The sequence below is a fragment of the Chanodichthys erythropterus genome, chromosome 10, assembly GCF_024489055.1.
Source record: "Chanodichthys erythropterus isolate Z2021 chromosome 10, ASM2448905v1, whole genome shotgun sequence".
In the NCBI taxonomy this organism is placed as follows: Eukaryota; Metazoa; Chordata; class Actinopteri; order Cypriniformes; family Xenocyprididae; genus Chanodichthys; species Chanodichthys erythropterus.
The window spans coordinates 3,706,787-3,720,548 of record NC_090230.1 but is presented as its reverse complement, the minus strand read 5'-3'; the positions used below and the strand labels follow the sequence as shown (position 1 = coordinate 3,720,548).

The following is a 13,762-nucleotide window of genomic DNA, read 5'->3' as shown; positions in this document are numbered from 1 at the left end:
ATAAACGGCCACTGATAATTCAAGTTAGACCTCAGGCCTTGCCTGACAGCGAAATGTGACACAAAGCTACAAAATCACAGCTAATGCTAATTTACAAATGTGTAGCATGTTGGACCTAAAAAGTTCCAATAAATAAACGAATGTACATTATCTAGAGGTGGAATTATGTGGGCTTCAGAGACTACACAGAATGAAAGTGAACTATAGTCTCTCATTTTTACTGTTTATTACAGATTCTAGTACTCGCCTGAAGTCATAAATATTGGCCTCTTATAATATCAGGCTTCGTCCAGTCATTTCTACAGTGTGGTTGTGTAGTCACGGTACATTTGCTTGTTTCTTGGGGTGATTTTCCTTCAATTTTACCACATGATTATAACTGGGCTGCAAATTTTATGGCCACATGAAAGTAAAATTGATTTGAAATCCCTGTTTTATGGTGTAATAAAGAACTGGAGTTGTAGTAATGGCAGTCTTTGCTAAATACCCCTTACGGGCACACTTTGATTCACTCTAGCCATGTTGTATGTGCCTGGCCTTAAAAATTGTGGTAAGAAAGATTATGAATGTAATAAATGCCTTACAACAGACTTCAGTTAACAGTGTGTATGCCTCTGAATTCAGATGTCTTTAGTATTTTGCAAAGCTAATGAAGTAATTTTGCACATGAATCCATGTTAATATTGAGCGTTACCATAGAAGCTAATCATATCTGAGTCAAATCACTGAGATACCATCTTTTAAATTACAGTAAGCCATGAAAGCATCATAAGACCAGAGCCATTTATTAAGAAAGTAAATATTGTTCCTGTTTTTGGCAGTTATTTAATTTAAACCCACCTAGGTAAATCTACAAAAGTCGCATCTTTGTTTCCATAGGTGAACCAGTTTCGGCAGCTCTACTCAAAGGTTATCAATGACAAGCATGATGATGTGATGGCCAAATTTGGGGCCATTCTGGCTCAGGGCATCCTGGATGCAGGTCAGTATTAAGAATATGTACAGATTTGTCAGTTTTTAATGTGCTTTAAGTCTTGTCTTAAATAACTCAATGTTTAGGTATTCAGTGCAAAATGTAAGGGTGGAAACAAACATTTGCAGGCATGTCTAGGCAGGTAAGTCTGTTAAAGGCTGTGTGATAAAATACTGATAGGATCGTGACAAGAATGTGGCATTAGAAACCAGATAGCACCACGTCTTCATGCCACTACAAGCAAATATCATTCACTTAAGCCCAAGGGTGCTTGCCTATTAATATTGCAAGAATGCATTGACCTTCAAGATGCTCTTGCCCCCTGCTTCTCAAACATCAGCTTGTGAGCCAACCCAATACATGTTAGAATTAGACTGGAAAGATGTTGCATCCTAATGATCTATTACAGTTGGGGCTGCAGCTAATAAATTGAGGATTTCAAGGTTTCAGTCAGGGGTCCATGCTCCAAACACCTCATTTAAATGCATGAGCCATACCGCCACATGCAGACTGAACTTTCCTACAACTTATTAAATAGCTGCTTTACAAAAACACCTTCACCGTGGCTCCAAAACCTAAATCTAGTGAGCTGCCAAACTGTCTACGGCATACAATGGCAGCTGCTTCATCCTAACTTAAATAGAACCTCAGATGTGACTGATTTGGAACATTATATATAGGCTGCAACTCCATGTGTTACATAAATAGAGCTCATCATGGAAAGCACCCAGGAGAATCAACTCATTTGATTTCAATAGACTTTGATGTTAGCATGTTGATAAGCTAATGCCACAATATTTCAGTAAGCAAAAAAAACTGCACAACAATCACAAATATTGAAGTTTGACATTGGCATATTGCTAAGCTAACATCACAATAATTTAAAGGATTAGTTCACTTTCAAATGAAAATTAGCCCAAGCTTTACTCACCCTAAAGCCATCCTAGGTGTATATGACTGACTTCTTTCTGATAAACATAATCGGAGAAATATTAATAAATATCCTGACGCATCCGAGCTTTATAATGGCAGTAGTGAGGTTCAACAAGTATGAGCTGAAGAAAGAGCCTTTATCAACCCCCTGGAACTGTGTGGAATAAGTTTGATGAATGGATGTAAATGGAAGCATACTCGTGAACCCTGTTCACTGCCTTTATAAAGCTCGAATGCGTCAGGATATTTATTAATATATCTCCAATTGTGTTCATCAGAAAGAAGAAAATCATATACACCTATGATGGCTTGAGGGTGAGTAAAGCTTGCGCTAATTTTCATTTGAAAGTGAACTAATCCTTTAATAGGCATAAAATACACTGCATAAAAACTGTTCCAAAAAGCTTAGCAACATACTAACGTCAAACTCCAACATTTGAGCAGAGGACAAGCCTATGATGCCTTAAAATGCTGACTTTGTAGGCAGCTTACTAGGTTTTAGAATGAAACGCATTAGTAACAGCTGTGGACCATGGAGAGCTCTTAAAGCTAATTGAAAATTGAAGTGTTTGTTGAAATTATGACCCCCCGATGACATTTTGAAGTCTTTCTTCGTTTGGGTTGGTTCATTGCCTGGTTTGGCAGAGAGTTTGAACACTTCGATTTTTGGTTGTCACAAATGATGTAAGTCACTGCAGTCAAAATAAACAATACAGGCTATAATTTCTCTTCACAATTACAGTAGATGCCAACAGGAAACTTTCAGTATCATGATTTAACAGGCTGTGACAAAAGTATGCTATTGTCTGTGATGCCTTTCATTCTGAGCCAAATCGATCCTTTAAACTCATGACACCATTCCTCTCCCCATTTATCTTCTTTAAAAGTGCATTTTTGTGGACATGTCCATACCTCTTTCCGTCCTGGCACTCATCCCTCACTCCTGTTATTGTCTGCTCATCAGGCAGTTCGAGGGTGGTGTCGTCTTTGGCCTTGGCCTTTGTCATCTCATATTAACAGCTCAATTCTGTATCAGCTCCATGCACTGTACACCTCGACAGGAAAGGACATTTGAAACGCCAGTTGTTAATCAAGCTATCACCAGTGCACGCCTATGCCCTTCTTTCAGCCTCAGTTGTGCGGCCTTTGCAGTGTTCAAATATACAGTGTAATAATACAACTCCAGAATCCAAGAGTAAAGTCCTGTGTAGCTAGACATTAACATTTGCTTGAGAAAATTTCATGGCCAAAATCCAGTCATTGCAATAGGTATCCATGCCATCAAGATTTTCTTGTGAGGGCAAAAAATGTCCCCACTTTCACGTGTGTTCAGGTTGGTCTGGCAAATTCACTGAATTGACAGAAAGCTGCTTGGTTTAAAAGGGAGTTGTGATCTTTCAGGCATTGCTACACTACTGACAATGCACCTTTTTTTTTTTTTTTTTTTTTTGCTGAAATTTCATTGTGACAGCCCCTTTAGATGAGAAGAGGCTGGTTGGAGTTCCTGAGGAACATAATGACACTTCATCTTTCTGATTCTTCTCAGGTGGTCGTAACGTGACGATCTCTCTGCAGTCTCGCACAGGCCACACCCACATGCCATCTGTGGTGGGTCTGCTGGTCTTCACCCAGTTCTGGTTCTGGTTCCCGCTCTCTCACTTCCTGTCGCTGTCCTTCACACCCACAGCCATCATCGGCCTCAACAAGGACCTGAAGGTAAGCAGAAATGTCTTCTAACCTAACCTGTACTACCTATAAACACTTGTAGTATATTTTTATGCCTTTACAATAGTGTGACAAAAGTTCAAATTACCATCTGGTCAGTGAGGAGCCAAACTATTAATCCATGCAAGAAGAGTTGGCAGCATTGGTGTTGTGGTTAGCACTAGGGTGTCCAATCCAGTTCCTTGAGGTCCACTTTTAAACACAATTAAACACTTGAACCACCTAATCAAGATCTTCGGGATTACTTGAAACTTCCAGGCGGGTGTGTTCAGGCTGGGCCTGTCATGATTATGAAATTTGGCTGACGATTAATAGTCTAAAAAATAAATGTTTTAGGGCTTTGACGATTATGGCAATTAATTGTCTGTTTTAGGGCTTTGTCATACATTTTTGTGTGCTTTTTTTATTAAATAATTGATTCATTTTATCCTTTGTAAGTTATTTTTGCAGCGTAAGATTACAGTTAACACCTTTTAAATATTAAAGAAATTTATTCAATTCAGTAAATAACTGAAACGGTCACAACAAACTGGCCAATCAAAGAAAAGGTGATTATATAGAGTATGCACTAATGGTCACTTTTTTTATTTGTTAAACGCAATACATACTACTTAATTATAGAGAAAAACAACATATTATTAAAAATATATAATCATAAGCTATGACAAAACAATGATTAAGTGAGCAGCAAATTCAGCAGCAAAAAGTAATTCTTGTAATTTTATAAAATCTAAACATGTTAAAAAAAAAAATACAAAAAAATACTATTTGTATTCTTATAAAATATATTCATGTATTCATACATTCGCCAATTTTTATATTTATAAATGAATGTAAAGAATTAGCAATATAGGCTTATTTAATTACTGGTTATTTAATTATCGAGACGGGCCTAGTTCAGGCAACTTAGAGTTAAACTCTGTTGGACGTTGGTCCTCCTGAAGCAGGTTTGGACACCTCTAGATAAGCACATTGTCAAAAGTAGGGAAAGCTGGTGCTGTCAACTCTCAAATAAAGCTTTGTTTAAATCCTAGTGAACTTTCTTGCTTTTGCCTACATAGAGTCCTAAGTGTCATTGATCCTCACATGTGACCCTTTTGGAAGGCTGTACAGGGGCAGCAACTTCTGGTGTCATACAAAATCACTTGGGAGTCATGAATCGCAGTGTATTTTAGTAGAGTTTGACATAAGCATGTTGCTGTGCCAAGAGCATAATATTATTCAGTGGTAAAATAAGTAAAACCTTTTTAATCAATACTTTTCAGTTTCTAATGAATAAGTTCTGTCCCATTAACAGATGCCGAAGGTGCAGTATCGATCCAACTGCAAACCCTCAACCTTTGCCTATCCTCCACCCTTGGAAGTGCCAAAGGAGAAGGAAAAAGAAAAGGTCTGTTTTACCAATGTACCATGAACACACACGGACTTGACAAATCTCAGCCTGATACTAAAAACAAATCATTCCGGATTTAATGTCCTACTTTTCTTCTGTCAGGTTTCCACTGCCGTTCTCTCTATCACGGCTAAAGCCAAGAAGAAGGAGAAGGAAAAGGAGAAGAAAGAGAAGGAGGAGGAAAAGATGGAAGTGGTATGCATGTCCAACAGCAGATCCATACCTTTGCAAAGCACTTCCTGAAACCTTTAGTATGACATGGACTCTCAAACACTTTATTTGATGCAGGAAACGCAGGCAGAGGCTGAAAAGGAGAAGAAAGACGAGGAGAAAGAGAAAGAGAAAGAGAAGGAGAAAGAAAAAGAAAAGGAAAAGGAAAAGGAAAAGGAAAAGAAAAAAGAGCCAGAACCAAACTTCCAGATGTTGGAGAACCCAGCCCGTGCCATGCCTGCTCAGCTCAAGGTCCTCACAATGCCCGACACCTGCAGATACCAGCCCTTCAAACCTGTGAGTCCAACTCTTAATTTGGGCCTGTTATGGATGTTTGAAAATTGTCGTCTGTAAAACCACTTATACTGCTAAATGAGAGAAACTCTTTAGAAGGAAACACAATCGCTTGACGGCTCCAAATAAAAAGATTCAAAAAATTTATATTGAATTGCAAAACACTTTTGCTGCTACTGAGGTGGGATATGGGTAAGGTTAGGGAAAATTTTGGTTGTATGGGTAGGTTTAAGGGTGGGGGTAAGGTGTAAGGGATGGATCAACAGTGTAATTATAAATGTAATTACAGAAATTAATTACAGATGTAATTACATGCAGGTGTTTTTAAAATATAAGTACAATGTAAAAACATGTATGTACACAAGTGCATTGTAACAAATGATTAATTTAAATGTAAGTACATAGTAGTTAAGGCCACTTAATATAAAGTGGGACCAAAGAATTTTTTTCTTTTTGCATTTTAGGAGACTTTGTACCTTTGCAGGATGTTATTCTGTATTTTCCACTAAATAAGACTTCTGGACAACTAATTGTGCCTGCAAGTATTTAGTTGGACTGTCACACAATTTAGTAATCACCTTTGTCCATATTATCGCCCCTCAGTTACACACAGGTGGCATCATCATCTTGAAAGACACCAGTGAGGAAGAGGAGGAGCTTGTGGAGCCCGTGTCTGCACACGGCCCCAAGATTGAGGAAGAAGAACAGGAGCCCGAGGCCCCAGAGCCCTTTGAGTACATAGATGAGTGAGAAACATCACCCTACAGGTACTTCCTCTACAGGAGCCCGACACTGACGTCATGTTTAACACATTTAGGCCAGTTTTACCCACATACTTGCATACTACTATCCCTCATGTTTCTATGGCCATTATTCCCAGATGTTTTTAGCCTTAGATGGAATGCCATTTGTAAATTTAGAAGCTTTTATTCTCTACACGGGGTTCAAAGCCTTCACTTCCTGTGGAATGTAAGCAACGAGAGAAGCTTGTCTGTGTCACACAGAGCTTCAGAAACACTTACTTGACATTTTCCAAAAGGCTTTTTTTTTTTTTTTTGTGCAATGTTTCATATATTTAATTTTACTAATTTAAATTCTTATATATATATATATATAATATATGAGATCCTATTTTGAAATATTTCTGTCTTTAATTGCTCTCAGAAATGGTTATAACTCAGTGCTGCTTATGTACTGATCTCTGCTCTTTCTTGCAGGTGGTATGAATTCAGCGTGTTCGCAGCATGCACTGCTCCATGTCCAGTCCCCCACTCTAAATGCCCAATTCTTTTCCTTTTTTTATGTTTTTTCCTCCACTTGGCCTATCATGACCACTTGAGGAATGTTTTACATGACAGAATTCAGTCATTACAATAAAATATATATATGTTGAACATGAGATTCAGTTCTTTTATTGCTGTGAGTCTGCAATATTCTTTTTCTTTTTTGACATTTGATTAAACAGTTGTATTATTGTATGCTTATCAGCTGATGTGATTGTGCATGTGTGTGTAGTTAAGTGGGTAGTTTACAAATGGCAATATATGCTGTTCTATTTTAAAAAGCATAACTTAAATTCATGCATGTAAATTGCAGGTTCTAAAATGAAATGAAGACAGAAAAGGTGGTTAAAATGGTAAAAAGCATATAAGAAAGTTGACCATTTATTGAGATTTTAGATTAAAATGTATATATTTATATGTTTAAAACAGCTCGTGGACATGGATAAGTGGATAAGCTTTAATGCACTTTATAATAGCTTTTATAACATAAATAGAGTTTTACACATTGAATATAGAACCACCAACAGTCTATTGTCTAACAAAAACTATTGATGAGCTGTGAGAAACTGATGCCGCGTCCGAAATCGCATACTGTAATGTCGGTACTACATTTGGTTTGAAACTTGCTTGTTCTATATAGTATGAATGAAATTTAGATGTAATACATCCCCCATGTTATCATTGTCAGGTGACCTGCGGTGTCAGTTATCTCACTTCACCTCCATTTACATTAGAACGTACTATATACTAGGCGAAAAAATATGAGAGACGAGTAGTATGGAAGTATAAGGCATATTCGGATGCAGTGATTAGTGACATTTCATAGCATTTTCTTGAAAAATAAACAAGCGTCATATTATAAACATTTTCATATTATGTACATCCTAAGGCGTTTTCTGTAGAAACTACCACATGACTATTTAATGGCATGTGGTCAGCGGTGTTCCACCAATCTGAACTAAACTGACAGGAGGAAGCATTTAGTCACTGCACCCCACCATTCAGTATATCCCCTAAAAGGAAAAGATTTTCGTCACGGCGCTAATTTCCCATATGTCTTTGCAGTGTGGGTTGTGTTTTTTTTTGGACTTTGACTTCAGGGAAATTAGCACAGTTCCGGAAAGATACTCTTATGCCATTTACATTTCCTTTTATTGCGGTTCATGTCTTAGCATCTGATTTTAGGGAGTTTGGGATCTTGACCTTCAAATTCTCTTTTTGCAGAGAATGCTGGATCCTGGTGTTTAGTAGATAAAAGATTGTAAATTCTGTCATAACTGCTGAAATCGTCATTGGTTTATTTGGTGAATAAAAAGAAAATGTTCCACTGTTCCACTTGTTTGGACCCCACAATACAGATCTTAGACATCAACAACCTCTCTTAATTGACCATGCTCTTGTAAACTGAGTTTCGAAGAATTGCAGTCCTGGCGAATCAAAATCCACTGGCCTCTGATAGTTCGACATCACAGCAGATGAAATGTAGATGAGATCACTATATCATTACACTTTATTATGTGTTGATATCTGAAAGTCCTTCATTGCCCTGTTTCTGTAAATATGACCATAGAAGGTGATAAGCATGTACTGGGGTAACAGAGACTTGTCTTGCTATGAACCTAGAAGGTCTATGTGAACATCTAAAGACTGGCATGTTCTACCAAAGTAAGATTGTTGGTGAACAAATACCTCCGTCCCTTTCTGCCGTGGAGTCACAGTCTGTTGCAGCCGCACTGAGTAACTATTGATGACAGAACGGATGGCAAGAGCAAGCCTCTTTTGTTTGGTCAGAACAGCGGACTGGCCAGAGTGGCTTCGGAGAAATGTTTATGATGGATGTCCAGGCACTGGAGGTGGTCAAGAGCCTTCTGTTTGTTGTTCTTGCTGGGTGCAGTGATGGACATGCTGGCTGGCCGTTTGAACTGGGGACAGGGATGGCTGTTATGACTTCTCAAGAGTCAGAGAATTTGTGGGTCTTGGCAAGAATTGCGGGAACATCATACATACACTCCTCTAATGGAACACAAAGGTCAGACCAATGGTACTCCCAGTGGGAATAGTAAAAGTCACATTATTGGACTAAGATACAATGACCTGGAGGAGCTTTAGCAGCATCCACTGGAACTGTGATCTGTTTGTTTGAAAGACCCAACTTTGGCCGGTCATAACTCTTGGTTTGGGTTTCTTAACCAGTGGAAGATGTTAGAAGTTTGTCTTTTTTGCAATTCTGTTTGGTACCTAGTGTGGCTTCACCTTAACTTTGAGAGCACTAACAGCTTTTTCATTTCCACCGCAGTTGAGGTCATTATTTTGGACCATCTTGTTAAGAACTGTTGTTTGACAGTAAACTGTTTGTTTCCATGATTGCATATCTATAATGCCCACATCCCAGGAACTACGCCAAAGGAATTAAGTTTATATAAGAGATGAACATAGTTGATAAGCTTCTATTAATGGGCATAGTCTTTGGGTGTGCCTCAGTCTGCTCCCTTGTTCAGTAGTAAGTACACTGCCCATTTATAGGCTATTCCATTTTTGAAAATGTTGCTGCTTACAGAAACATTTGCTCCCTGAAAATGCACCATAAAAACAGGTGAGCATCATCATTTGAAATGTCGCGATTCCTTGATTTCTTGTTTAGTCTCGGTGCCATTGTACTTTTGAACATCTACAGTTTAAGTCACAGCGTTTTCTACGATTAAATATGTCAGACTAGCATTCGTGTCACAGATAATTGAGTCATCATCATAATCATCAGTGGATCAAGGCCCTTCTAGGATCTCAAATTTGTTCACAATATGCTGGGTTCATGCCATAGGGAACTAGGGAGTTTGTTTTTGCAGGTAGAACGCCAGACCCAATCTTTCACATTGCTCTGAATTTATGAGGGAAATAATCATTGACTTGCAAAGTTTGATTATATGTGATGGGAACAGCACATTTTACTTGATTCGAATGATTAAAATGTACAAATACATGTTCGGTTTTATGGGAGGATGTGGGAGTATTGAACGATTCAATGACCTATTAAGTGTATTGTTCATTGTGGTGACTAAAAAACAGGGTTTGACTGAACAACGATCATGAAAGTGGTTCCACCAATCATCCATTTGCTTTCATGATATGCTTCATTAGGCCTTTATGGATGCTTTTTTTTAAAAAAAAAACACTGGACAGAGCAGTCCCTGCCAAGACATTTTGGATACTGATAGCCTCTTGGGCAATGTGTTGATAGAAATAACCTACTCAAAAGAGGCTTCTTGTATTGGTTAGGGTCTGGCCTAACCTGTCTGAACTCTCTCTTTGAGCACAGCTGGAAGGCAGATTCCCTGTTATGGATTCAGTAGATTTTCCATCCATTCTCTGGCGAGGAATTGAGGTGTAGATGATGAGACCTTTGGGACTCTGCTCTTTAAAGTGTCTCCACTGGAGAAACTACAAGGGCCTCCCTATTCTGGGAAGTGAGAATTGAGTAATAAAAAAAAGCAACCAGAATGAGTTGAGTAAACGGATGGTATAGGGCAAGAAATATTTAAAATTTTCCAGACATTAGGTGGACAATTGTGGTGTGCAAGTATGTTGCTGACAGCTCCCTTTCATTCAATATACATTCATCATCACCGTTGAAGGAATAATTCCACAAAGACTGTTTGGATTCTCCATGCTTGCATGCTAGTGATTCTTTAAGTGTGAACTCATGAGACAAACCTCAATGGTCAACTTCGACAAAGAAGTGAGAAGATCTTGGTTCATTAGGCAAAGGAATCATTAAATAGAGAGGTAGAACAAATGCTGGCCATGAACATGGTTATGGCTGGCCCCTACACTTTCCACTTGGTATTACTGTTAAGTAGGCTATGACAGAATTTGGCTTCTTGTGTTGCAAAATTGAAGCATTAGCAGACCCGAACTCATGTTGTTGCTGGGGCACTTGTTTCTATTGGCTTGTCGCTTTTTAACAAGTTTGAAGAAGCCACGGACAAGTTTAAAATAACAGTTATCCTGGGACTCTGAGAACTGCTTTTCAGGACAGTCAGGATGAGGGTTGGATACTACAATCAAACATATTATATTAATAGAGCTTGGCCTCTTTGTTTTTGTGCAAATGTCTTTTTTATGGAGGGAAAAGGACTCAAGCAGTGGCTCTCTGTCTCTCTGCAGGAAGCCAACCACAGATTTTCTCTCCGCCGCAGAGCACGAATGGATGCCCGGAAGCACTAACTTGGATAGAATGGAATGACTTTTATCTTTGTATCTTCTGGCCAATTCCCAAATGGAAATGATGTCATAACATTATTTCATTCAAGTTACTGTCAAGTCACTCACTCTTTAATCTATTTAACATTGCTCGACTTGTTTTATACGCTCAGACCACAGTCACTGGTAAATTTTTATGAAGCATCCAATGCAATAATTTGAGTGCACCAGTTCAGTGACTTCAGGAAGAAAATGACTTGGCATGGCAGACAGACAGGTCTCACTGTTTCAAAAAAAGAAGTGAGGCACTGTGGTTTCCTTCAGTCATCTGGTGTCCAATAGCAGAAGGCAGATAGCAAGATCTGTCAAGCCACTGTTTGCAGCTGTTTCAAGCCAACACAAATGGTAAACATCTGCTGGAAACCCAGCAAATAACTGCCAAATCATGTAGAATGGGAATTCTTCAGGTAAACAGACATGGTGGTTTAGATCAGGGATAAATAAGCAATTCAATTCCTTTAACTCCATCCCTGATTGAACAAACCTGCCTGTAATTTTCAAGTAATCCTGATGGCTTTGGTTAGATTTTTCAGGTGTGTTTGATTGGGGATGGAGATAAACTCTGGACCAGACCAGAATAGAACTGCCCATCCCTGCTTGACAGTGTCCTGGTGAGAAACCTTTGGACATCTGGAGTTTCTTGCTTCATAGATATCCATAAATTTTACCCCAGTTGGCAACTGGTTATTTTAACAGCACAACCTTTACAAGTTTGAGATTAAACTCATTGTTAAAGTGAGCATTCGTTGTTATTGTTAGCGAGACATTGTTTGGGATACAAATGGTGTAATCCACCACTGGCACCTTGTGATTTTCATGTTTTTTTTAAATTATTTTTTTTTATCTGCCTATTTTGGGGAATCATTAACTAAATCTCTCGCTCCCTGCCCTCCCAAGCTCTCAACTGTAAGTGCAGTTATACAGTGCATAAACAAAGTTCACACAGCTAATATAACCCTCCAATGGATCTTTACAAGATGTTCGTCATTCATGCTGCATGCATGCATCGATTCCTGTTAGTATTTATTTTGATGTTTACATTTGATTCTGAATGAATTTGAGGCTGTGCTCCGTGGCTAACGTCTAATGCTACACTGTTGGAGAGATTTATAAAGAATGAAGTTGTGTTTATGAATTATACAGACTGCAAGTGTTTAAAAATTAAATTAGAGACGGCTCTTGTCTCCGTGAATACAGTAAGAAACGATGGTAACTTTAACCACATTTAACAGTACATTAGCAACATGCTAACGAAACATTTAGAAAGACAATTTACATATATCACTAAAAATATCATGTTATCATGGATCATGTTAGTTATTATTGCTCCATCTGCCTTTTTTCGCTGTTGTTCTTGCTTGCTTACCTAGTCTGATGATTCGGCTGTGTGCAGCTCCAGATGTCCTGCCCTTGTCTAATGCCTCGAACATGAGCTGGCATATGCAAATATTGGGGTCATACATATTAATGATCCCGACTGTTACGTAACAGTCGGTGTTATGTTGAGATTCGCCTGTTTTTCAGAGGTCTTTTAAACAAATGAGATTTATATAAGGAGGAAGCAATGGAGTTTGAAACTCAACGTATGTCTTTTTCATGTACTGAACTCTTGTTATTCAACTATGCTGAAGTAAATTCAATTTTTGATTCTAGGGCACCTTTAAGTCTACATCAGGAGTAGCCAAACCTGCTCCCAGTGGGCTACCATCCTACAGAGTTTAGCCCCACCCCAAATCAAACACACCTGAACCAGCTAATCAGTGTGTTCCAGATTACTTTAAAGGTGTGCTGGGACAGGGTTGGCTACCCCTGGTAATAATTATTACTTTAAGACATATGATACAAAAAGTATTGTTCATTAAAAAGCTAAATTTATCATCACATCAGGAGAGGACTTGAATAGGTTTGGACTTGGTCCTTTGCCCTCATGAAATCTGGTGACACCAGAATTAAAATATTCTTGATTCTGCTAAATATTCAAATCCTGTTAAGACATATGCTTGCTCTCTGTCCCTGACCACATCTAAAATTATATATATATATATATATATATATATATATATATATATATATATATATATATATATATATAATTATATATATATAATTATATATAAATTATATAGGCCTATATATTTTATTAAATATGCATTTTCTTTAGCATTCCACTGTACCACCTACAAATACCATTCAAAAACCTTAGGGATGCTAAGGGGTTAACGTGTTAATAATAATAAACATGCAAGCTCAAATGTGTGACCTTCTGGGTTTACCATTTGATACTAAATTTGAACTTTCATTTTGGGTGAGCCTCACACAATATATTATTGCTATCCGCATTATTTGTTGCATTTTTCTATTGCGATTATATTGTAATAATATATTGTCACACCCCTATTTGGCAGATATATGCCAACTAAATTTTGCATTATGATGACTAAGTTTAGGGACATACCAAACTGACGCCAAAGATCTAGCACTGATAAAAGCCAACTGTGTTGTCTCCCCTATTGCCAGGGCCAAAAAAAAAAAAAAAAAACTGCGAGTGAACACACCGAGAGAACTACAGCCGACTGTCAGCAAATAACCGTCTGAATGCTTGTAAGGAGACCGCTGTCTATTTTTGTCATATGTATTTGTCTATATTCGTAATTCAGAAAGCGAGACCGGCGCTGCAGATACACAAACCATAAA

At 38.1% G+C, this 13,762-nt stretch overlaps 1 protein-coding gene across 1 annotated transcript in view; it reads left to right on the top strand.

Moving 5' to 3' along the window:
* psmd1 (proteasome 26S subunit, non-ATPase 1) overlaps positions 1 to 6,911 on the top strand; it is a 41,030-nt gene extending 34,119 nt beyond the window's left edge. The window contains exons 19-25 of the mRNA XM_067395825.1: positions 880 to 982; positions 3,453 to 3,622; positions 4,929 to 5,021; positions 5,127 to 5,219; positions 5,313 to 5,531; positions 6,132 to 6,295; positions 6,746 to 6,911. Coding sequence (XP_067251926.1) covers positions 880 to 982; positions 3,453 to 3,622; positions 4,929 to 5,021; positions 5,127 to 5,219; positions 5,313 to 5,531; positions 6,132 to 6,278 — 825 coding nt within the window. The 3' untranslated portion in view covers positions 6,279 to 6,295; positions 6,746 to 6,911. The remainder of the gene's footprint in view (positions 1 to 879; positions 983 to 3,452; positions 3,623 to 4,928; positions 5,022 to 5,126; positions 5,220 to 5,312; positions 5,532 to 6,131; positions 6,296 to 6,745) is intronic.
* The last annotated feature ends 6,851 nt before the right edge of the window (positions 6,912 to 13,762 follow it).